The sequence below is a fragment of the Glycine soja genome, chromosome 18 (assembly GCF_004193775.1).
Source record: "Glycine soja cultivar W05 chromosome 18, ASM419377v2, whole genome shotgun sequence".
NCBI lineage: Eukaryota > Viridiplantae > Streptophyta > Magnoliopsida > Fabales > Fabaceae > Glycine > Glycine soja.
The window spans coordinates 5,840,695-5,864,180 of NC_041019.1; the positions used below are offsets into that span (position 1 = coordinate 5,840,695).

Below are 23,486 nucleotides of genomic sequence, written 5' to 3' on the forward strand. Positions count from 1 at the left end.
CCAATTTAGACCCATTAGTCTTTGTAATGTTTCGTATAAATTATGTACTAAGATATTGGTGTCTAGATTAAGAGAAGTGATGGAGAAGCTGGTGAGTCCAAGTCAGGGTAGTTTTGTGCCTAATAGACAGAGTAGGGACAATATCATCATCACACAAGAGACCATTCACTCTATGAAGATGAAAAAAGGGGAAAAAGGTTGAATGACTATCAAAATAGACCTTGAGAAAGCTTATGATAGATTAAGTTGGGATTTCATCACTGATACTCTCAAAGAGGTAAGCCTACGCTCAAATTCTATAGATGTTGTTTTCCATTATATAACTACTTCAACTATTAAAATGCTCTAGAATGGGGAGGCTTTAGAAGAATTCCATCAAACAAGAGGAATAAGGCAAGGAGATCTTTTATCTCCTTACGTTTTTGTCCTATGCATGGAGAGGTTGAGTCATATTATTTCAGTGGCGATGTAGAGAAAATTCTGGAGACCCTTTAAAGTGGGGAAAAATGGTCCTTCAATTTCTTACCTAACATTTACTGATGATTTAATTCTTTTTGCGGAAGCTTCTATGGATCACGTGGAAGTTATTTCAGCATGCTTGGGGTTATTCTATTAAAGTTCCAGAGAAAAAGTCAGAAAGGAGAAAACTTGAGTTTTCTTTTCTCAAAATGTGCAAAGGAGTGTTAGAGAAGAAAATCAGTCATGGTTTGAGTTTCCAAAGAACATATGATTAAGGGAGATACGCGGGGATAAATCTTCATCACAAGAGAGTATCAAAGTCCTCTTATAATTATATTGTGGAGAGAGTGCAAAAAAGGCTTAGTAATTGGAAGACTAACTCTAACTAAAGCAACTTTGAGTTCAATCCCCATGCATGCAATGCAATTTATGATAAGTTAGACCAAATTTGCAGGGGTTCCCTTTGGGTGGACACTAGCAATGAGAGGAGGATACAATGGGTGTTTTTATTTTTTCACCCTATTCCTTTTTTTAATATTTTTTTCCAAATTATCCTAATACAGTATTATTCTTCTTCCCAAATTACAAAGCACACCCCCTTTGATAAACCTTTGATTTTTAGGAAAATATTGCAAAATTGTGTTGGCAATTGAAGTGCTGAGTATCTGAGATGTGTAACAGTTAGAAAGGATTATACGAGAGGGACACCCCCTTTGATAAACCTTTGATTTTTAGGAAAATATTGCAAAATTGTGTTGGCAATTGAAGTGCTGAGTATCTGAGATGTGTAACAGTTAGAAAGGATTATACGAGAGGGAGGTAGAAAAACATGAGGGTAGTTTGGAGGGGGGAAAAAGAGAAGGAGTGTAGAAGTAAAAAAGGAAAATGTAACTAGCAATAGCCAGAATTTGTTAGTGGAAACAATATTGATGGCCCGAAATGGAAGGAGCCCAGGTAATCAACAAATTAGATCACGCAATTTCTTCAACGAAATGCTTACGTGTCGCACATTGATTGGTTGAGATGACGAAAGAAAAGCGAGACTTTCTCATATATATAAGGACAATCCCCAACATCGTTTATTGTGTCTCACTCACATCACACACACTCTCATAGCTGTAGCGGCGACACTAAGATCGGAGAAAGAATGGCGAAAACGACGTCGTTGCTGCTCTTTACACTGCTCCTCTTCGGAACCCTAGCTCTCATCCAGGTCTCAATTTCCCTATTCAAATTTTAGATTTACTCCAATCTCTCTGGGATCAAGGGAATAATGGGTCAACAATTGAGCTTGAGATCGAGATTCATTTTTGTCAGAGGGAAAATCTGTTATGATATCATCTTAATGTAAAATAAAATTCCATGTTAATGAAAAATATGTTAATTGCAATTGGGTTTTGTTACACATTTATTCTCTTCCCCCCATTTTTAATTTTTTTAATTTTGTGGCCAATGTGTGGGTTCACATTCACAGGCGAAGAAATCGAAGGAGGATTTGAAGGAGGTGACCCACAAGGTTTACTTTGATGTTGAGATTAATGGAAAAGAAGCAGGTCATTGAGCTTAATTAATTCCTCCTTACGCCTTTTATTCACTCTGTGTTGTGTCTATGCTTTGCTTTCGTTGATATGATTCTAAGTAAAGTGAGATGATTGAGTAGACTTATTTCTGCTTAGAGTAATCTTCTAAAAATTCAATTTTAGTTTTTTGCTTACACTTTCACATAAATCATTTCCCATGACCAAATATTAAAACTTATTTAACCAGCAATCTACCTAATGGCAGGAATCACTGATTCATATAAAGTGAAATATTGGTTAAATAAGTTTGGTATTTGATTAGTGGAAGTGATTTGGGATTTCGTGGTGATGTGATGGGAGTGGAACTGGAAGTGTGTGTGTGTGTGTGTGGATTCTTTTCTTATTAATGAATCCTCATTGCAAAATCCCAAATGATCAGAATTCCCTATTTCCCTATATATGTAAAATTGAAACTTGGAAGGTAGAATTTAGGGAGAACTTATCTCTGCTAGAGAATTGATAGGTGAGAAAATTGTCGTTGTTAGAGGTATAGGTTTTTTTTCCTTGATCAGGTATCCTCATAGGTAAAGCTGTAAGATAACCCTTAGGTTGGGGATGGTGGTTAGATACTAAAACCCTTCCCAGAATGGCAACTCAAATTCACCTGTGGTCACAGTCCATTTCTGCTATTGTTGATAGATAAGTTGGTGTAGTGTTGTTAAATGACACCGCCATAGTTTGTTAAGGGAGGCCCACTATGGTGGCACATAGACCGCAATGGTGTTCTATAACAGAGTTGGTGTTTCATTATTTCTTTTCCCCAGAATTTTGAGTTTCAAATATGGACCTTTGGTATTTATGCGATGATGATTGACTTTCCAGGTCGTATTGTAATGGGTCTTTATGGGAAGGCTGTTCCAAAAACTGCAGGTTGGGTTTTCAAGTTCTCTGTGCTTTGATTCTTCTCAATGATCACTGTTAACGTTAACTAAAGCCTTTTTTTGATTTCCATTTCTGCAGAAAACTTCCGAGCACTTTGCACAGGTGAGCTTGTTTTTGCTGCTTCAATATATTGTTTTATCATATAATCGAATAACTTGTTTCAATTCCTATATAAGGGTTTCTTCTTCAGCTATTTTACAGAAATAAGTGAATAAATAGATTCTTTCAATGTAAGAACTGATGAGTAACAATTGGCCTAATTAGACTGCTCTACGTATGAGAACAAATAGAGGACCGATGTATTAGGACATAGTCTAGTTCTTAGAGACAAGGTGGATTATGTGTTGTTCACTTGTTTCTTTTCACTTATGTTTGAGTTGTATACTTGTATTGACATTTCCTCCTCCCTTTCTTAATAATATTAGATGATGATATCACTGTTTGAATTTATAAGGTGCCTATGTTCATCTTTAAAATTAAAATATATTATATACTCAATTTTACATTTTTACTCTTGTTTGGTCCAAATTATTAGGGGAAAAGGGAACTGGTAAAAGTGGAAAGCCTCTCCATTACAAAGGTAGCTCATTCCATAGAATTATTCCTAGCTTTATGCTTCAAGGAGGTGATTTTACACAAGGAAATGGAATGGGTGGAGAATCAATTTACGGAGAGAAGTTTGCTGATGAGAACTTCAAGTTAAAGCATACTGGACCAGGTGATATTCTTTTTTTCCCCTCCTTTTTATTGTTATAGTGTTGGCAAAACATTAATTCAAATGAATCTATGATGGGATTAAATCTTTTTTATTATTTTATTTATGAACAGGACTTCTATCAATGGCAAATGCTGGTCCTAATACCAATGGTTCACAATTTTTCATTACAACTGTGACAACTAGCTGGTAATTAAATCTAGATCAATAACTTATTGCAGAAGAAAACAAATATCAAAATCTTATGTTCTACTGCTTACTGAATCATTTTTCTCTTTTCATTAAAGCATATTTGTAGTGCATAATACTTCGATTCTGCTATGATTTTATGATGTACATCAATTTATGAAGGCCTGTATTTCCTGTAACCATTTAGGCAGATTGTGCAGTGTGACTTTAGATATATGAACGAGTTTCTTTGGTATTCCTTTTGTCATAAATGTTGTTGCCATGCATTACTAACTACTAATGTATACATCTATTTGATAGGTTGGACGGAAGGCATGTTGTTTTTGGTAAAGTTCTTTCTGGAATGGATGTTGTTTACAAGATTGAAGCTGAAGGAACACAAAGTGGCACTCCCAAGAGCAAGGTTGTGATTGTTGACAGTGGTGAACTCCCTCTATAATTGTACTTCTTGATTCTCAATCAGGACTTGTTGAAGGTGTTCCCAGTTTTCATTTCAATTCCATCTACGAGACTACTTATCTTTTATAAGCATGTTCTAATAGATCAATGACTAGTTGTATGTTTGTGATACTTATTAGATAAAGTTTTTCCCCCTAATGATAATATGGAAAATGGCATTTGTGAACATGAACATTGTAGAGGGAAATCTAAGTGAACATGGCTGTTGAATATTAGCAGCTGCCCTTAATGTGGAGTATCTTGAGCTAGGAAAAAAAATTGGCACAAAATCAATTTATGTTCTGCAGTTATGTTGCAATTTGACCCTTTAGTCCTCACTGTGGTTTTAGCTACAGTCAAAGAAGTTAATATAAACTTTCATGATGAGAGCATGTTCCTTTAAGAATAGTTTATTTTAACCAACAAATTATAATTTATGGTTAAGATGATTTTTTTTAAGTACACTTGTATGGTTTTACAATTTTAGTAAACAATGATAATATTCGAACTGGATAAACTTTTTTAATTCTAAAAATTGGTGGAGCAAAAACTTGGCCTATAATTGGTGAAAATTAGTGAGAAAAACTAGTTTGAATTAGGAGAATGAAAAGCTAATTTGCACATTAGTCGAATACATTTAACTTTAAGGGGAATCCCCTCCCCCCCCCGCAAACAGGTATTTGCTTTTGCAAGGAACGCAAAAAGAAGACGGATTCTAGCTACAAGTTATAAGTGCTAGAAATTCAAGTATACTAATACATACCATTTCCTTGTGGCAAGAAATAAAAGTTGAATATAATATCTAATAACGGTCATCATGTATATAAAAAAAATGAGTCTTAAGTTTTTGTTACCATTAATGTTGAGCTTTAAAGAGACAATAAGAAAAAACTTAAAAAATAATAATATAAATAAGAATGATAAAATAGATAGTCAAATAAGGGAGGATTAAATAAGAAATGATAGTGTATGAAGAGATATTGATTTGACATCGAACAATAATTTTTTTTATAAAAAAAATCAATGTAATCTTAATGTGCAAAGACCAAGAATAACAATGAAAAATGTTATAAGAATATTGAAAACTTAGTTTTTAACCAAGTACAATTACATGATCCCTATAGTCGACCTTACTCGGTGCAATAAAATGTTTGTTGTCGTAAGAGCATCTCCTATACAAGAACTTAATTTGGGTTCTTAACTTAGTAAGTTTTTTGTTGCCACATAAAATTTAAAAACATCATTAAATTTTACTCTTTTATTTAAAGGCAAAAAGGAGATGATATATTAAAATTGGACCAGCCTTCAACAGAAGACGTTTGTAAAGAGATCCTTAAAATTTACTGATACGGCAAAATACAACTTGAATTCTTAATTTAATGGATCTCATTTAATCTCTCAACTCATACAAAAAAGTCCACTTTGAGGTAGATTTTTTTTAATGGTTAAACAACCTTGGTTATAATTTTTTATATAAACAATTTCTATAAGAACTCTAAAACCTCATTTGATCCAATGGTAGTATCAAATTGCTTAACTTTAAGAACATATAAGCAATTGCATTAGTTACTCTAAGTGGCTTAGTTAGCACTTACTGGTTGAACCTTTGAGCAAGGTAGTCAAATTCAAAAGTCTATGTAAACTTTAAGTTTCACTCAACTCATAAATTTGTAATAGTTTACCTAATATAAAAAACAATATAAGGGAACTTATAAATTATTATGTAATTCTCTCAATGAATCAAATGTTGTTTGAGTTCAAGTTTCTTGAATCAACCCAATAAGTTTGCATTGCACTTCTTTGAGCGATACCTTGTGCTTGGATTAACAAGGATTTTAATAAGATCTAAATACATCTTTCCATATAATCAGGCTATTCGTTCTTGTATTAACAACTCTAGCAAACCACAATGAGTGACCAAGATTGCAAGGAATGGGGGTTTATAAGTAAATCATATAATAAGCATAATTGAAAAAACACCGATAATAGAGAAAACGTGAAAACAATGGAGCTTAAAGGACTCACATGCATGCTGAATGGATGAACCGAATAGGTCAGCACAAAAAGCTTTGCTAATGGGATTCACTATTTCAGAAAGCATGTGAGAAAGATTGCTAATGGTTATGGCAGAAGCTTCATAAATGAACCAAGGGAGGTTGATTCAGTAAGCTTTGCAAATGAAACAAGGGGCTGAGGGAGAGAAACAGGAAGGGTAGGAAACTGCTATAGGAAGGTTGTTGTTCGTTTTCTGTGAAAGAGCTGAGAACATAAAAGGCTTAACCTTGGTTTCACCCCTTCAAGTGACAGAAGATGTGCCAGAGAGAACATGAGAGAGCTTAGATCTAAAAGTGAGCCCTAATTGCCCAAGATACCAGCACAAATCCATGTCATCTTACTCTAAAATGGGTGTGGAAAATCGCCAACTCAGACATGAACTCGTGAGTTTGAGGGATCCCACCTGAGTTTGTCCAAGTTCACCAAGAAACATCACAACCAATTCAGCTTAATTTGCAGGAGCGAGCCCGTAAACTCAAACAAATTTACAATTTAACCAGAGATTAACAACCATACCTTTGAGCCAACCAATGCCCGTGGCATCAAGCATACTAGTGTGTATAATTATTACCCTCAACAAATTTTAAAAAAAAAAACATAGAGAAATTAAACATAAAATCCTGAAAATCAAACATCATCTTTACATATTCATGTATGTACACCACTGGGTCATTAGCCTAATCCGGAAATGCAATTCTGACTCATACAATACAACCAGATTCAATAGAGCTACAGGTTCCACATGATATGATAGAACCAAGAAGTCCCAAGATCTAGCTCGGCTAACAATAATGTACATGTCAATGTCACAGCTCTAATTTATTTATTTTCACCAGGCTATTAATCTAAATATGGTACAACAAGCTGATGCACTTAGACATGCTTAATCATTACTGTCACTGTCACTGCTGGTGTCTAGAAAGCTATACTCTCTCCATCCGCTGAGTTTAATCAATACAGTTCCCTGGTTCTCTTCCCTCCATTCAATTGCTTCTCTATCTAAAAGGTTTATAACCTGTATAAACCAAATGGCAAGGAACCATCATTTAGAAACAGTTATGGTCCCTTCAAAAATGATCAAGAATTTCTAGGATTTAAACAAGAAAAAATAATTCAATTTCCCTGTTAACAACCAAGTTCCAAAATATTCATTGAACACTGTTTATACATTAGATCATAAAAGATTGATTAGAAGAGGGTGGATTAAAGCATACTGATTGTTTCAGCTTAGACTTTCCAACACCATGTGATCCACATCCTGTAATAACCCTTAGAGTCTGGACAGCTGAAGCAGACATAAAAGGCAATCAGATAAAGTAAAAGCAAATGCAATGCTGTTTTAGTTTTAAGTCACGAGAAAACATGAGAACCTAGATCCTAAAAAAAAGGCTTACAGGGAACATATGATCCAAACAGAAGGTGTAGTTTCAGCATTCTCATTGCTTGTTTCACGTGCTGCCCATGTAAGTCAATAGTTATCATATTTTCTATACCTTTGTTTCTGCATATACCACTAACAATAGCTTAATACGAGCAATAGTACATGAGGCGAATGTGAAAAGGAAGTTTTCTGGCCTTAGACTTTAAAGAAATCCACCGACCTAGCAATAAATATGTCATGGCTGGCCTTAGTGTCTGCTTTCTGAGCTAATCTAGTTTGTTCTTTACCCTAGCAAGACATAGAAATAGTTAGCATTATATAACAAGGTGACCCATACCGAAGGATCTGAAAAAATAGTTAGTGTGTATATATAAACCACCACAAAGTAGTCAGTATCCCACCAAAAACCATTAACTTAGAAAATAATATCTTAAATATTCTATAAAACAATGAACCTTGACAAGGAACATACAAAACATAAGTTGTATTTGAATCTCAAAACCACATTATCAAATACTTTAACATCTACAGGGGCATAAAAGGAAGAAACAAAGCAATATACAGAGGAAAGGAGAAAGTAAACATTCAGACAAACCTTACTACCAAGATAGACCAATATTTAGGGGAAACGAAATCAATATAATGTTCAAGCTATATCGTAGAAGATAAAATGAAAAGATAAAATCACACCAAAACATTATTATGAATACCCATCTCAATTATCAGTGCAAAATGAGTGTCTTATGTTCTCCACACAAAATTTCATGGTTCTATTCGAAGAATGAACCTGGTCAGAAAGATATGCAGCATAAGCTCGTTCCCGTTTGGTATATGCTGTTGCAGCCTGCAAAATAATGGCACCCTTGTATGTTCTCAACTGACATTTGAACTCCATAACAAAGTGGCTAAAAGATCACAAAGGGAAATAAAATAATCCCAAGAAAAGGTCAAATGTGAACTTACTTTCGTATAATAAGATTTCACTGAATCCCATTGCTGCTTTGAATCTTCCCTAAACACATGATATTCATCTCCCTTAGCTACAAATGAGGAAAGCAAAAAAAGTAAATGAACTCTCACAGTTTGAATTTGCTAGCCTCAAGGAAATAATCAAATTGAAGCATATTATATTAGAAATAAAGATAATCTAAAAGACTAAATACATGATAAGATTGGAGTAAATGAACTGTTATGGTTGGGGAAAGCTAAGAACTCTTTTCCTCATTTTTCGAGAATAAGAAACTTAGTTGGACAGACCACCAAGAAGTAGTGTTTTAAACTAGTACAGGTTGTCGGGACAAATTTAAACACATACTCTGATAACTAGTTACATTTATAAAAAAAAATGTATATCACTTGCCATGATTATAACAATTTTTTTAACTATTTCCTAATTTAATGGTTTGATCTCTTTCCCATTTGCCAAAAATATATCGTTAACTAATCATTCCTACAAGGCTACAATTTGTTTGGCATTTATATTTTTTCTAAAGCAAACCATTGAAAACAATATGGCACAAGCATTGCTTGAATGCTTGTTCTGTAGTGCTGCTCCAACTAATCAAACGAGATCAGAGACCAAGCAAAACAAATATATTTGAGAAGACCCCATCCCGCATTTTCTGTCCATACTCAACAATATTCAGTCTTTTCCAGTCAGATCCAACCTTTCTTAGCAAACTCTACCAATGTAGCAGAGGTAATCTTGCCAAAATTGCATGATGTATCCTCCTCGCTCTGACTCAGGTTGCCTAGGACAGCAAGCCCCCAAGCCACCTGGCCACACCATATAGATGAGGTAGTAACTCAACCATATTAATTTCATTAATCCTTAGATTGAGTGAATTGCAAGCCAACATACTTTGTAAAACCAATGACAGTCCTATTTCAAATCATGATTAAAGGTAAAACAGAAGGAGAAATGAGCATGCAACAGATTCATAAAGGTATTTGCAATTACTGAAAATCAGCCAACTATTTTTGAATAATAAAATGGAAACACAAAGGCACTAACCAACAAATACTGTTTAAGGCTGTTTAAGGCAAGCCTATACAAGTAAAAGTATTTAAAAAATTGTCATTTTGTACCACACGTATGTTGCTGAGATTCTGCAACATGCGGAGAAACATTGAACCCAGGTCCCAAAGACTGGATTTTCTTTACTACATTTCTCCAATTCATGGTATCTTTGTCATGTTCAGTGCTTTTGGGAATATTAAACAAAGATTCCAACACCTTCTGAGGAATTTCAGACTTTGTACATCCTGGGCTAATAGCAGAATCAGCTTTAGAACTATTGAGAACCTCCACATATTTCCTAAAACCAAGAAACAACTAAGCTAGTGGAGTTAGGTTCCAAATATCAAAATCCTTGATTAAGAAGATATTGAGATTCAAATGCAGGAAGGTGTAAATGGTGACAAAAAGCAAATGCTAGAATTAGAGGATATTAAAGTAAGAGGCCAGCCAAAAAAAAAAAAACAAGTTCTTATTATGTTCTTATTTATTTAGGTACAATAGTGGTGTTGATTTTTTATTTTAAGGGTGTATCCCTCCTAGGGATTGCGCATTATAGCTCACGCTCAAGATTGAATCTACTACAATTCAATGCAAGGAGTAGAGAATGATAATGTTTAGCCTGCTTAGCAGAGGATTTCAATCAAATGAATGTACCTTTAGTATTTCTAAGCAGACACTTAGAAACTAGAAGAATATAAATGCATATGTAAAGGTACAATTTAAATATTGTGCACCAAGACATATCTATTGGCAATATTCAATTGCCAACTCAAATTTTCACCTTCAATAATTTTATTTACCGGGTTACTTTAATAGCTAAATATCATGCTATGGTGAAACAGGTTTAAAGATGTTGCTTTAGTCATACATAGATCCTTTACCAAAATTGTTTCCTCTTTTTGGGAAGGAGGTGCATCATGAAAGAGAAATGGGAAGAAAAAGCCATGATAGCATAATAAATACATTGATATAATTTACCTTCCAAAAGGCCATGGATTATCAGAAAGATAACCTTCCGATGAAAGAGATGTGCACTCTGATCTCCTGTCTATCAACTGTGACAAAAATTTGGCAACAAAGTAGAGGTGAATAGATAAATAATATAAAAACTATACGCTGTACAGTACAATTGCAATAGCTTAAGCATATTACATAGTTTTTCAGAAGAGAACACATGACCAGTTAAAAGATAAAACAACAACAACAACAACAACAAAGCATTATCCCACTAGGTAAGGTTAGCTAAGTTAAAAGATAAACCAAGTACAAATTTGAAGTAAGCAAAATTCTATTCTGCCACTTACACTGTCATTGGGGTCAGCAAAGAACCTCTCATCATCAATGTTGTCCACTCTGTAGTTAGGATGTCTATCAGTATTCGGTTTGTCATTTGTGGAAGCAGCTAAATCAAGCAATACATCTGAGGCCTGGAAAATCATACTTACAGCTAATCATATAACAAAACTAGCATAAGTTTATTTGATCAATATATCTCACTAAAACTCCTGTAGAGATATGAAAAAAGATACTGCAACACAACTATCCATTTGCACAAAAAATGTCCATGGAATTAAAAGGAAGTACAACTAGAATAGCCACACATATTGGCCAACAAACTCAAACAAAATAGCAGTGCCACAGGAAGCAGTGAAGTAAAAAGAAAATTGGTGCTTCATTAATGAAAGTTCCATAACAAGGAAAAATTGGCACCAAAATATTGTTCCCCAATTCATATTTAATTAGGAAAATTTACCAAGATGTTTGTCTTAAAGAAGGCATGTGAGAAATTAAGAATACAAAACAGTATCCTCCTAAAGCAGAGAAAACAAGGGAGGGAATGAAACCAAAATTAATATATCAACTCAAAATTGCTCTCCCATCAACCTACATATTCCATATATAGAACCAAGAAACACAAATGCCAAACTGGGTGTGGAGATAACCATCCTGCTCTAAAACATAGGCACCACAAAACCAACAAAAAGAGCACAAACAGACAACAATAAACTTTTTTAATTACACACACAATAATTAACTGACTAAAAGTAATAAGTGCAATATTGAAAACAATACACGAACATCAAGTGTTAAGGACATAAGTGAAGTACAATCTCAGATTGTCATCATACCGTTTCAATATCATATCCACACTGACCTGCATGCAAAGAAAATTCCAAGGTCAAGCAATAAATAGTAAACCAAAAGAAGCTAATCTTCAAAACAAAATTTCATAAATGACAACCTCATATGTACAATGTCTATAATAAGGTTGCTTCCTTGCGTAACATCAAAAAACTTTAAGAAAGAGAATACATCTCTTAATTCTATGTAAACTCAAAAGACAATCTAATTCTCCTTTTAGAATCACATCAAGCGGTTGGATATTAAACAAGGTTTAAAACTTGCAACGATTACAAAATTGAAATCATAACTTTTTTTTTTCTTTTTTCTTTCAAAAGTGCAACATCTAGTAATTCATTTTTCTACAGCCACAAATCCTGCATCCTTCCTGATCAAGTTCTATAGGTGTTATTCTCCAATCAGAACTGGAGTTTTACCTCGATAATCCGCATAACAAAGGATTACATGAAATATCATCTCAACACCGAGGCAAAACTCCAATTATGATTAAAGAACAACACCAGAAGTATGAATGGAATTTTATCTGAGTTTTGACCAAATTAAAATTACAAAAATAAAAAATAACATAAAAAAAGGCAAATACTCACAAAGAACGTCTCTAACAACAGCCAAGTTAATATCAGAATCATCCCCCAGCATAGAGCAGAGGAATTGCTCTGCCTCCTCCATTTCAAAAACTCCATTAGAACTAAACCCCTTGTTCCTTATATTGTTCCTCCTCACATATTCCTTCCCCAAAACCGTTGAAACAGTGCCAGTTGAAGCAACCACCTTCTTCTTCTGCTGCCTCCCACCTTTCGAACCCAATTCCAACCCCGAACAAGAAGAAGAACCGCCCCCACCGCTGCTTCCGCCGCTAGAAGAAGAACCATAAGAAAAACACGAGAACGAATCCTCGAATCTGTCCGAAGAACCCTTCCTCAGGATCTCCGAAGCCCTGTCGGGATCTCCCCCTGCAATCTCATAGGCCATGGAAGCTTCCCTGATTGAAGACAAGGAGAAAGCCTCAACCAGTGCCTCCAAAACGCTGCGTTTTCTCTTCTCTTCTTCTTCGTTTTCATTCCCAGCAACAACAACACCTTTGTTGTTCTCCTCAAGTACCTTCTTCTGCGCCGGCTTCGGCCTCTTCTTCTTCCTGGGGTTCTTCATCTCCGGATCTAGGGGCCTACGGAAGGAACGGAATTAGAGAATCTCAAGAGTTTGTTTGAGAAGAAAAGAAAACCAATAGAATTAGAAAATTGTTAATTAATAGTAGGAGTAAGTACTCACCTTTTTTTTTTCCTAAATGTGTAATTCACTTTCCTAAATGTGTAATTCACTAATAGTTGTATTTGAAAGATGAAAATATAAAATTTAGTCAAATTATAAAAAGTTAGACAAATGTATATGGGTTAACTTTTATCTTTAATAAAATAGGTTATGTGACACAAAAGATAAATTTGTCTGATTGTGAGCTGATCATATCTAAATCACTAGCATGAACATATTTATCTTTTGAAATTTAAAAAGTATGACAAATATATCCGCTAATAATAGATTGTAATTAATTATTATAATTTTTAAAAATTTATAATGATTGTAACAAAATTTTGCGAGAGTTACTTACAGTATCTATTTTCGTTATATAATTTTTTTTCAAGTTTCATCAAACGGTTGAGACATATATAAAATATTACTAGTGAAAGTGAATTTTTATTGTTTTGGCGAATTCTTCTTACTTATCTTTGACTACAAAAAAAAAAATCAATCCTTTGATTGTTAAATTTTAAATAAATGCTATCAACACAAAAAAAAATTACTATAAAACAATAAAAAAATTATTATTTATGTTTAATCAAACATTATTTATTTAATTATTTTTTTATAATTTTTCATAATAAAATATGAATGTCTATTAATATATGCAATGACATCAAATTATAAATTATAATAATAATATTTTGTTGATTTTTAAATTTTTTTTAATCACACAATTATTTTTTAATGACTAACCATTCAAAAAATCATAACCTTAAAAAAATCATTTCAAAGGAGGTAATTATTTTTTACAAATTAAAAGTGTCATTGTAATTGCAATTTTTTTTAAATATTATTCATGGATCTAATTTAACTATAATGTTTTACGATAAACATTTTTTTTTTACTTGAACTTTTCATCAAGCATATGAGTGTAAAAAAATTATATATAATTTATAAAACAAATATTCTTTTTTCTTTTAAACTCAATTTAATTTACTAGTTTGTTAAACAAGATTATCGCAATCATAATAAATTTTTTCAAATTATAATAATTAGTCACAATCCACTATTAACGTTTGGATGGATTTTTGTTACACTTTTTACACTTTCGGAACTAAATTTTATATTTTCATCTTTCATGGATACATTTGTCAGCGATGTGGGAAGACAAAAAGTCAAACAAAATATTATATGATAAATATGTTTCTATGCTGACAATTAAAAATGGTCAAGTTGACAATCATTTCAGTGATAAATGTATCTCTTTGTGTATTTATTAACAATAACGGATGAAAGTTAAGAGTCAGGTATATTTGTAGCACTTTTTACACTTTCGGATAATAAATTTTATATTTTCATCTTTCAGATACTCATTTATCAGCGAATTACACATTCAGACACAAAAGTGATTATTTATCTTTAATAATAGATAACTAGTATATTGAAGTTTTAATTAATGGGGTGAATAACAATCTATATGTTTTCAAAACCATATTCATACCACAACTTGGTTATCTAAACAAATAATTTTTATTTAAATTTTATTTAGTTTTTAGTCAAATTTTAAATTGGCTAAGATATATTTTCATATTAATCTTATTTTTATTGGATAACAATAATATATATATATATATATATATATATATATATATATATATATATATATATATATATATATATATATATAACTATTTTAAGAAGACTCAATAGTTTAAAAAAATTGTTATTTGTTACAAAACCATTACTATAAGCATAAATTTGTTAATTTTTACTGTAATAATTAAACTCCTTTTTATAATTAATGATTTTTTTATGAAACTTAAAATATTGGGATAAGAAACAAATTTTATCAATTATAAAAGAGAATATATATATATATATATATATATATATATATATATATATATAGTGAGTAAAATGTTTTTATATTAATATTTAATTATAAATTTTTATATAAAATAAATATAAAATTTTTATTAGTTGATAACGTCAATTTTTTTTTATAAAAAATATACTAACCTTTCATATAAATTAAACTCTTATAAAATTTTGTTAAATAAAATATAACTTGTAACAGAAAAATAAAATTTGAAGTAAAGAAGAAAAAATCATAACAATTTAGAGAAAATAATAATTAAGTATATTTTTTTAAGAGAAATATGATATTTATAAATACAAAAGATAATTAAAAAAGTATAAGAGATTAATAGAAATATAATAATATTATAAAAGATATGAAGAATCATAAATTGATTATTCATAAAAAAATCAATTTATTTAAAAGTTTTAGGAAAAATGGAAAAAAGAATGTACCATCACCAAATTAGAGGTTGGTGGACGGTGGTTGGCGACTTGGCATTCGTCTCTTTTTCTTACTTTAATACTTTGTGTGTTCCTGATCTCTTTTTTTTTTTTTTTTCAGGAAAAGTGTCCAATTGTTCACTTATTTATAGGCGCAGGAGTCGAAAACCATTTAGCATCTGGATCAATTATTTTGATCAACTTTTTCGAATTTAAATCTTACATATAAATATTTAGAGGATTTTTTCTATAATTATATTTTATTCAATTTAATTAAAATTGTCTCAAATAAAAAATATACAAAAGATCTTAAAAAAATAGAGTATAAGTTTTAGATAAATTAGCAATTCCAAAAAACAATAATCCTAGTAGTTTTGATTTTGACAAATCAATTAGAGTATTTAGATTTTAAATTAAATGTTTTTTTTAAGATTTAAATTCAATGTTGGTTGATGACACTTTGTCGGTTGTGGTTAATTATTTTTGCAAGTCAAATGTGAGTGTGAGATTTGACAAATGGACCGTTCTACTGAGTGTGAGATTATTAACTTGCACTTGTACGTATGTTAAAATTTGGGTGGTATGCCATAAACTTGAATCCATCTAAAAATTGAACATCATGCCGAATTTTCATGCTTACAGCTTAATCAAATTAGATATTATCTAAGGATTAAAAATATCAGATTGAGTAAATGCTTTCTAACCTAAGAAATTAAGCTTTATCTATATTAGTATTCAAACTACAAACATAGAAATTATATATTATTAGATTTTTTAGGTTTCTACATGAAACGAAGTGTAGAGGAAGGAGTTTTTCTATCTCGAATTATGCTTTGATATAATTTAGATGTCAATCGTTCTTCATCACTCAAATAATCTAAATCGGTACTACTTGGTACTTGCCACAAACAATGCCACATGAAAACAATACTTTTCTTACTTTTTATTGCTTGACACGATCAGTGTACTTACCACCAACCAGAAAGTTCATATTTTATATCCCATCCAACCCTTCCTCAATCTGGTTTGATAATCGGTGACCCATAGAAGACTTTAAAATAGTAAAGCAGACCTTAAGTTATTATTGTCCACGTCTTGCTAAAAATGCTCTATGTTTTATATACATATTTAAATGCCAAGGGTCAGATAAGAGATTAATAAATACCACAAGATGTCAAAACAGATTAGAGGAAGTGCATTAAGATTGCCATAATTAAATGACATCTAACAAGGAGGAGACAAATACCACAACAGATTATTGCCATCTGATCATCATCTTAGAGCAGACAAATACAAATTACAGCATCTAAGATCATCAATCTGATCGGATTCCACCCATGAAGGTCCTTGGATCAGGACAGTTTCCAGAAAATTGAGCTTGTGAAAAATCAAAACCTGGGTTCTGCAGGAGGCAATAAGATCATCATCCATATATTGCAAGATTAAGAGTCGTCTATGATTCATCACATGATACATCATGCAATTTGAATCATGAGTCAAAAGATTACTTTTCCTTTAGGAGAATAATCAGTGCTGACCAGATCAGAATATAAAATCTCGACTCAGTCAGTGTTCCCGTTAACCCTTAGCAAGAAACTTCAAAATATATATTATCATTCAAGCACATCAAAATCTAATCAGTGCATCTAATAATGAAATAAGAAATTATCTGCCTAGTTCAAGATTGTCCTTGAAAAAAGTCTAATGGGAGCAGCATGCCAAGTTCATTAATAATTCAACTCATGCCAACTATTGAAGCATAGTTGACAATTGTTGGTGAGGACAAACAAACACTAAAATGGGAGTGCATCAACTAGCAATAAAGCATCAAGTGTTGGAAATCAGTAGTCTTAACAAGTAGAATTTTCATCTTAACATCAATTGTGTTTACCCACATTAGCTACCCACAAATAATTAGTATGCACAAATGAATAATACCTGCTAATTATCAGATCCTCTTCTCAATATTATACACAGCTTAGGCAAAAAACAATATCAACCAAAGAACACACTTTGAAAATGAAGGAACACAACCTGGCAGCTAGATGGCTAGACCCAACAGATGAAACATATGAAGGCAATAATAATAGAACATAACGAACAAGGATGCTGAGAAGCACATGATACACATATCATGGGGTTGCAAATGAAATCCAAATCCCAACACCCGGAAAAGGATTCTGATGAAAGAAAAACCCACCTCCTCTTGAAATCTCTGAAGCATGAGTCGCTTCTGCTCAAGATCAGTAGCGTAAGGGTCCAACTGACCCTGACCTAATATGGGAGAAGCCCATGTCTGACCCTTATCTCTTTTCTGCAGTGTTATGTGCATTATGTCATCCTCTGCAGGTCAAATTCCAAAATCACCATCACCATCACCATCAAACTTCACCAAATAAATCACATTTATTCCATCTTTGATTCTGAAAACAAAAGTCTTCCTCAATTGATTCCAAAGCCAAAACAATACCACTAAAAATATAAGTTTAATTGACATGTGTCAAAGTTTTACACTGCCACCAAATTGGAAATCATTACTGCAACAACTTTTAAGGTAATTATTATAAAAATTAACAAACTTATAATACATAGATTGGCAGTTTCTGATTGGATCACAATATAAAACAACTAAAAACTTTTACACCATAAGGGCATAAATGCTTAATTAAAAAAAAGTATATAATTATAAATTTGAGCCAAAAAAAAAAGAAAAAACAATTAGGGAAATCGCTTAAACCTTTACCTAAGGTCCAAAAAGAAGAATCTGTCTTCACCGGGCTAGTAAGATCATGCTGAAAAATCACACACAAATAAATAAGGGGCAAATTACAATAAAATAAGAGAAGATGGGAAAGGAAATGGAGTGGAGGGAAATTAGGGTTACGTTGAGATACGGAGGATTGCCTTTGATGCCAAGTTCGAGGTGCTTGGACTGAATCTTACAGTAGAATTGCTTGGAATGAACGTTAGGAGGAAGAGTTATGTAAATATTGACCTCGTCAAGGGTTTGATCCCACTCGAACACCTTTTGACCTAAAATCACACACACGGGTTTGTTTGATTCGGATTCACTTGATGAAAATCAGAACAGAGCAAAATTGGAGAAATTGAGATAGGGAAATTAAAAATGTACCGTTGTGAACGAAGCTGTGACGCTTTTCGGGGGCTAATTTTTCCGCCATGTTTTGTTTCTAGGGTTTTCTGCACTGACTCTCTTCTTCTTCTTCGTTTCTGATTCCTCCTCAGTTCTTCTTCTTTCCCCTTCGTTCGCGCGGTTTCCTTTGTTATTATTTTTCGTAACTGTAAAATTATTATTATTATTATTATTATTATTATTATTATTATTATTATTATTATTATTCTGTACTCATTCCCGAAACTTCTCTTCTTTTCATCGTGGGGGATTATTCTCACATATATGCCCGCAAATTCTAACATATTTTTTGGTTCTTTTCTTATCCTTATTTTCAGAAAAATAGAGATAAAATAAAGTTATTATAATTCAACAATTCGATGCACAAAATTCATTCTTTATATAAAATAAAGTTATTATAAAGTTATTTTTTGATCCCATCTTTTCTTCTCCTTATCTATCTCTCTTTCTCTCTCTCACTTTATCTTCACTTCTCTCGTTCATCCTCTTTTTCTCTTCTTCCTCCTTGTCATGCCACATGGTGAGATTTTAGCTTGCATTTTAATTTTGGACAAAGGTATCAGTGACTTACAACTAAAATGTATGAATATGATGTTTAATTTTGTTTTAAGATTTAAGGATTTTAAATTCCTTACAAAACTTAATTTAAAAACATTATTCGTTAATGTAAATTTTGTGAGTTTAAAACTACCATTAACATATTTTTAAAATTGCCATCATGTCAACAATTTCTTTTTTTTTTTTTTGCAATATCCACTTCGAGGATTAGAATAAGCTATTTCCAAATCAAGGGATCTAAAAAAATTATTTTTAAATTTTTGGAACTAAAAATCTACTTTTAAATTTAGAAAATACACAAAAAAAATTAATCCAAAATTGAGATTGTAGCCATGTCACTGGTTCTGCTAATGTGGTTGATGGTTAGGTACTATTTTTTTTGTAAAATTGGGAGATAAGAAACATATTTACTGAAAATTTAAAAAACTAAAAAGGCATAATTAAGTAAAGAAAACTTAAAAGAATAAATATATTTAATATTTTTAAGATATTAATAATTTGAGTTGAACTCAATAAAAAGTTAACTCATAAACTGAAAAATTATTTTTCAATTGTATGTATCATTTTGATGATATTATTAATTCATCAAATATGAGATATTCTCACACTAAGATTGAATATCTCCAATATAAAATTTACAGAATTATATATATATATATATATATATAAAGTGATCCCGCAATAAATCAAGATATCAAATTAGAATTTAAATTTCAGACATAATTTAATTCTCAAAAGTTAACTAAAATTTTTATTTATTTATATAATATTATTTTAATTTTATCATTATTTGAGTGGATCTTTAACAAGGTATTTAATACTTTGTTTATTTACTAACTCAAATGATTAATAAAAATATGCTGCATAAATAAGTTCCATATATGGAAAGCCTAGTTAGTTTCCGTATGAAATTCATTGTGATCAAACTTTAATCATATGATTTACTATGTTAAACCTAAGTTTAAACAACCTAGACGGAAAATGTGCCACTTAACTACATTTAATTACAAGTGCTGACTTTATGGTAAAGAATCTCCCTTAGATGCATAGTGCATTGTATACAGTACTATGGTAGGAAACTTCGTCCCCTTATTGAGTATCTTCAAGAAGCAGCAAACTGCTATATAATGTTGTGCCGACACTAGTTCCTTTCTCTCCGTAAAAAACTCCCAAAAGTTTACTTGTTATGTATGCTCTGGAATTAATACCAGCCAATGCTATACGGATTTTGATGCTTAATTTACGTCATTGGAGAATTATCATATTACTACAAATTAAGTTCATATTAAATTATCATATAACCTTACACAATTACCCCTTTTTATATCATGAAGCAAACCTAGAACCTGCTTCCCTCTTTTTCCCCATCTCACCCCAAAAAAATGCAATGCACATTCTAGTCCACAAACTCAACTAACAAGAGGAAAATTGAAGCTGAAGAAAGGAAATTCACCTTAGAGTGTGTTTGGATGGAGAAATTTAAAATTTTAAGAATTTTAAATATTTCAATTGAAATTCTTTTATTTTCAAAATTTTGTGTTTGGATAAAAAAAATTAAAATTATGAGGATGAAAAAAATGAATGAAAAAAAAGAATATATGATTGATGTGCTAATTATACGTGTTCCTCTATGCTCACATTTGATCGTGTTTCTTGAAGAAGACTGTAAGAAGAAAATTTCAATTTCTCATCTTTTAGAAGGAAATTGAAATTCCAGAATTTTAGTTGTTTAAAATTTTGTTTTAAAATTCCAAAATTTTAAATTTTTCATAAAAAACATCCAAACAATGAATTCTAAATTACAGAAATTCAAATTCTCTGATAAATTACTTTCCTCAGTTAAAATTCTCTATCGCACTCTTAGTGACATTAGGATGTTCAAGTTTATGTCAAACAACAACTTCTTGTGTAAACCTCGGTCACAACAAGTGAACAAATATCAATGACTATTCTAGTCTTTACTGTCAACACCCTTGTGTTTTTCTTTGATTACAGTCAACACTTTGATGAAGCAAATTAAGACACGAATAAGAGAAAAAGTGAAACAAAATCAAATTAAAAGAGAAAGAGAAAATGGAGTGGCGCAAGTTAAGGAAGTGAAGAGTATCCTTTTCAATTCTTTCTTCTGAAGCTCCTTTTGGTAAGCATCGGTAGGGTTCATGACCTTGCCGCCCTTTGTCATCTTCATTTTAGAAACACTGAACCCTCTCTTTCTCTCCTTATTGTTCCTCTTTTGAAATTGAAACCCTTTCCCTTTTTCTTTGTTCTTTTTGTTCTGTAACAACCTCACCATGATGGTTTTTGCTTTCGTCTTTGTCGATACCAGAGGAATAATCCACCATCGGCAAAATCGAGGTTGTGGATTTGGTCTTGGAAGCGTTGATGGAAAGGTGACCGTTTTGGAAATCCTAGAGAAAGAGTCCAAGAGGGAGATAGAAAGTGACAAGAAAATAGAGTGATACATTAAATATTAAAAACAATGAAAAATCTTCTAAGACGATTTTTTTTAAAAATCATCTTGAAATGACAACCTTTTAAGACAATTTTTACAAAATTATTATAGATTAATTATATTTATTTACAATTCTAAGATAAGACTGTTATGCATGGTAAAATATAATTTTTATAATTTTTTTTAGTAATGTCTTCTTTTGAGAGAATATACTTACTACCATTCAAACTTTTTATACATCATGCTACAATAATAATAACAGAAAAATACTTATTATTGTGGTTTGTGTAAAGTTCTGAATTCGTAGAGTTTTATTTTTCTTTTACAGCCAAAAACGAATAATTTTATATATATAATCTTGATTCTGTTACAAGTTGTTACAGAGATCCAGTTTGAAAGCATACAAAACTTAAAAGAAATTGCATGTTACCATACCAAATGACTACCCGACATCCCCTGTATCGTACGAGTTTTTTAGTAATGGCTTTTGTATAATGAAACAATTCTTATATGGTTTTGTATAATGAAACAATTCTTATATGGCTTTGTATAATGAAACAATTCCTGTATCACGGTATTTTCTTAACATGTTCATGATCCGAGTGATAATGATTTCAAATGTCTTAATCAAAATTTTGATTCAAAGTTTTTGAAAAAAAAATATGATTAAAAGAAAAGATTCTGAATTAAAATAGTGACTAATCAAGATTCTCTAACGGAATTATAGATATTTCATAACAAAAAACAAAAAATCAGAGTATTTTGTGCACAAGACTCCGAATTCAATTAAGTTTTTTTAGCTCATATTTGGAGTGACTTTCATATACCTAAATATCTTTTTATTCTTGTAATATACTATTTTTTTTATCCTTATAAAATTAATTTTTTAAATAGACTTTGTAAACTTTTTTTGGTCCTTATTATTTTGTTAGTCCCTGTAATATTACAGGGACAAATTTTTTAATCAAGTGCCCAAATTAAAAAATTTTATGAGGATGAAAAAACGATATATTACAAAAACAAAAAACTATATTTAAGTCGACTTTGATATGTTTTTTATGTCCTTGACTATATCTTACATCCTTTAAACATAATAAATATTAATATACGGTGTTTTTGAGTGAGTGTTTCCAAAATTAGTTTTGAATAAAATTAACTTTTATGTAATGTGATTCATCTTTAGATGTTTTTATTTTAAAGCAAATTAGTAATAAAGTTTGAAATAATTTTTTTATTTAACGTAAAATCTACCTTAAATTATTTTGATTCAACATCAATTTCTCAATGTAAAATAAACATATAAATATTTACTTAAAATCTCAGTATTTCAACTTAATTCTGAATTACTCAACTGAATTCAAACACTGAGAGTCAAAGTAACAACCTTTTTTAAAAGTTAAATTAACCAACAAGTTAATTAGATTCTCAAAGTAAAACATTTATAACTAGGCTTTTAATTTTGTAAACAAATTATCATGCTATAAACTAACATCAGAGACTCACAAAAGTTTTACAAAATTGGGGATTCAATTACATTTTTTTTTAAAAAATACAGACTTAATTAAAAATCCAAATATTTCACGTACCTAATCATTAATTTAACCTTGTTTATACAACAAAAATTAGACACCCCCTATATCACATTATCACTTCACTACTAACATCCAATAATAAAACACCCATGGGTTCTACAAGCGCAGTGTAAAATACTCATGCTATCTAGCAAGAGTTGTGAAAATTCCTCGAAACTTCAAAACTTCAATTCTTCAAAAGAACTAGATGGTACATGGTTACATACGGCTTCTCACTAATAATCTCCTCCAACAAATGAATATTGGGAAGCTATCATCGTTGTAGGTATAATAAAGGCTATACCATAAATTTCTCACTATATATATTCAACCCAATAGGTTTCTAGTCC

General features: G+C 31.3%; 3 protein-coding genes across 3 annotated transcripts; 1 reads left to right on the forward strand and 2 right to left on the reverse strand.

Moving 5' to 3' along the window:
- The first annotated feature begins 1,516 nt into the window (after positions 1-1,516).
- LOC114396550 (peptidyl-prolyl cis-trans isomerase CYP20-1-like) lies at positions 1,517-4,582 on the forward strand. Its single transcript, XM_028358582.1, has 7 exons — positions 1,517-1,672; positions 1,934-2,012; positions 2,862-2,909; positions 3,000-3,023; positions 3,457-3,639; positions 3,750-3,825; positions 4,126-4,582. Exons 1-7 carry the CDS (start codon positions 1,607-1,609, stop codon positions 4,262-4,264), a joined length of 615 nt encoding a protein of 204 aa, XP_028214383.1. The 5' UTR covers positions 1,517-1,606; the 3' UTR covers positions 4,265-4,582.
- Positions 4,583-6,904: 2,322 nt separating this feature from the next.
- LOC114396548 (SMR domain-containing protein At5g58720) lies at positions 6,905-13,089 on the reverse strand. Its single transcript, XM_028358581.1, has 11 exons — positions 12,449-13,089; positions 11,849-11,874; positions 11,024-11,146; positions 10,698-10,774; positions 9,788-10,017; positions 8,663-8,739; positions 8,487-8,543; positions 7,920-7,987; positions 7,713-7,819; positions 7,533-7,603; positions 6,905-7,333 (listed from the first exon to the last, which is right to left on the reverse strand). Exons 1-11 carry the CDS (start codon positions 13,008-13,010, stop codon positions 7,202-7,204), a joined length of 1,530 nt encoding a protein of 509 aa, XP_028214382.1. The 5' UTR covers positions 13,011-13,089; the 3' UTR covers positions 6,905-7,201.
- A 3,364-nt stretch (positions 13,090-16,453) lies between these two features.
- Positions 16,454-18,781, reverse strand: LOC114395306 (nudC domain-containing protein 2-like). The gene is made up of 5 exons (XM_028357045.1): positions 18,535-18,781; positions 18,286-18,434; positions 18,145-18,193; positions 17,602-17,744; positions 16,454-16,803 (listed from the first exon to the last, which is right to left on the reverse strand). Exons 1-5 carry the CDS (start codon positions 18,581-18,583, stop codon positions 16,717-16,719), a joined length of 477 nt encoding a protein of 158 aa, XP_028212846.1. The 5' UTR covers positions 18,584-18,781; the 3' UTR covers positions 16,454-16,716.
- Between the last annotated feature and the right edge of the window lie 4,705 nt (positions 18,782-23,486).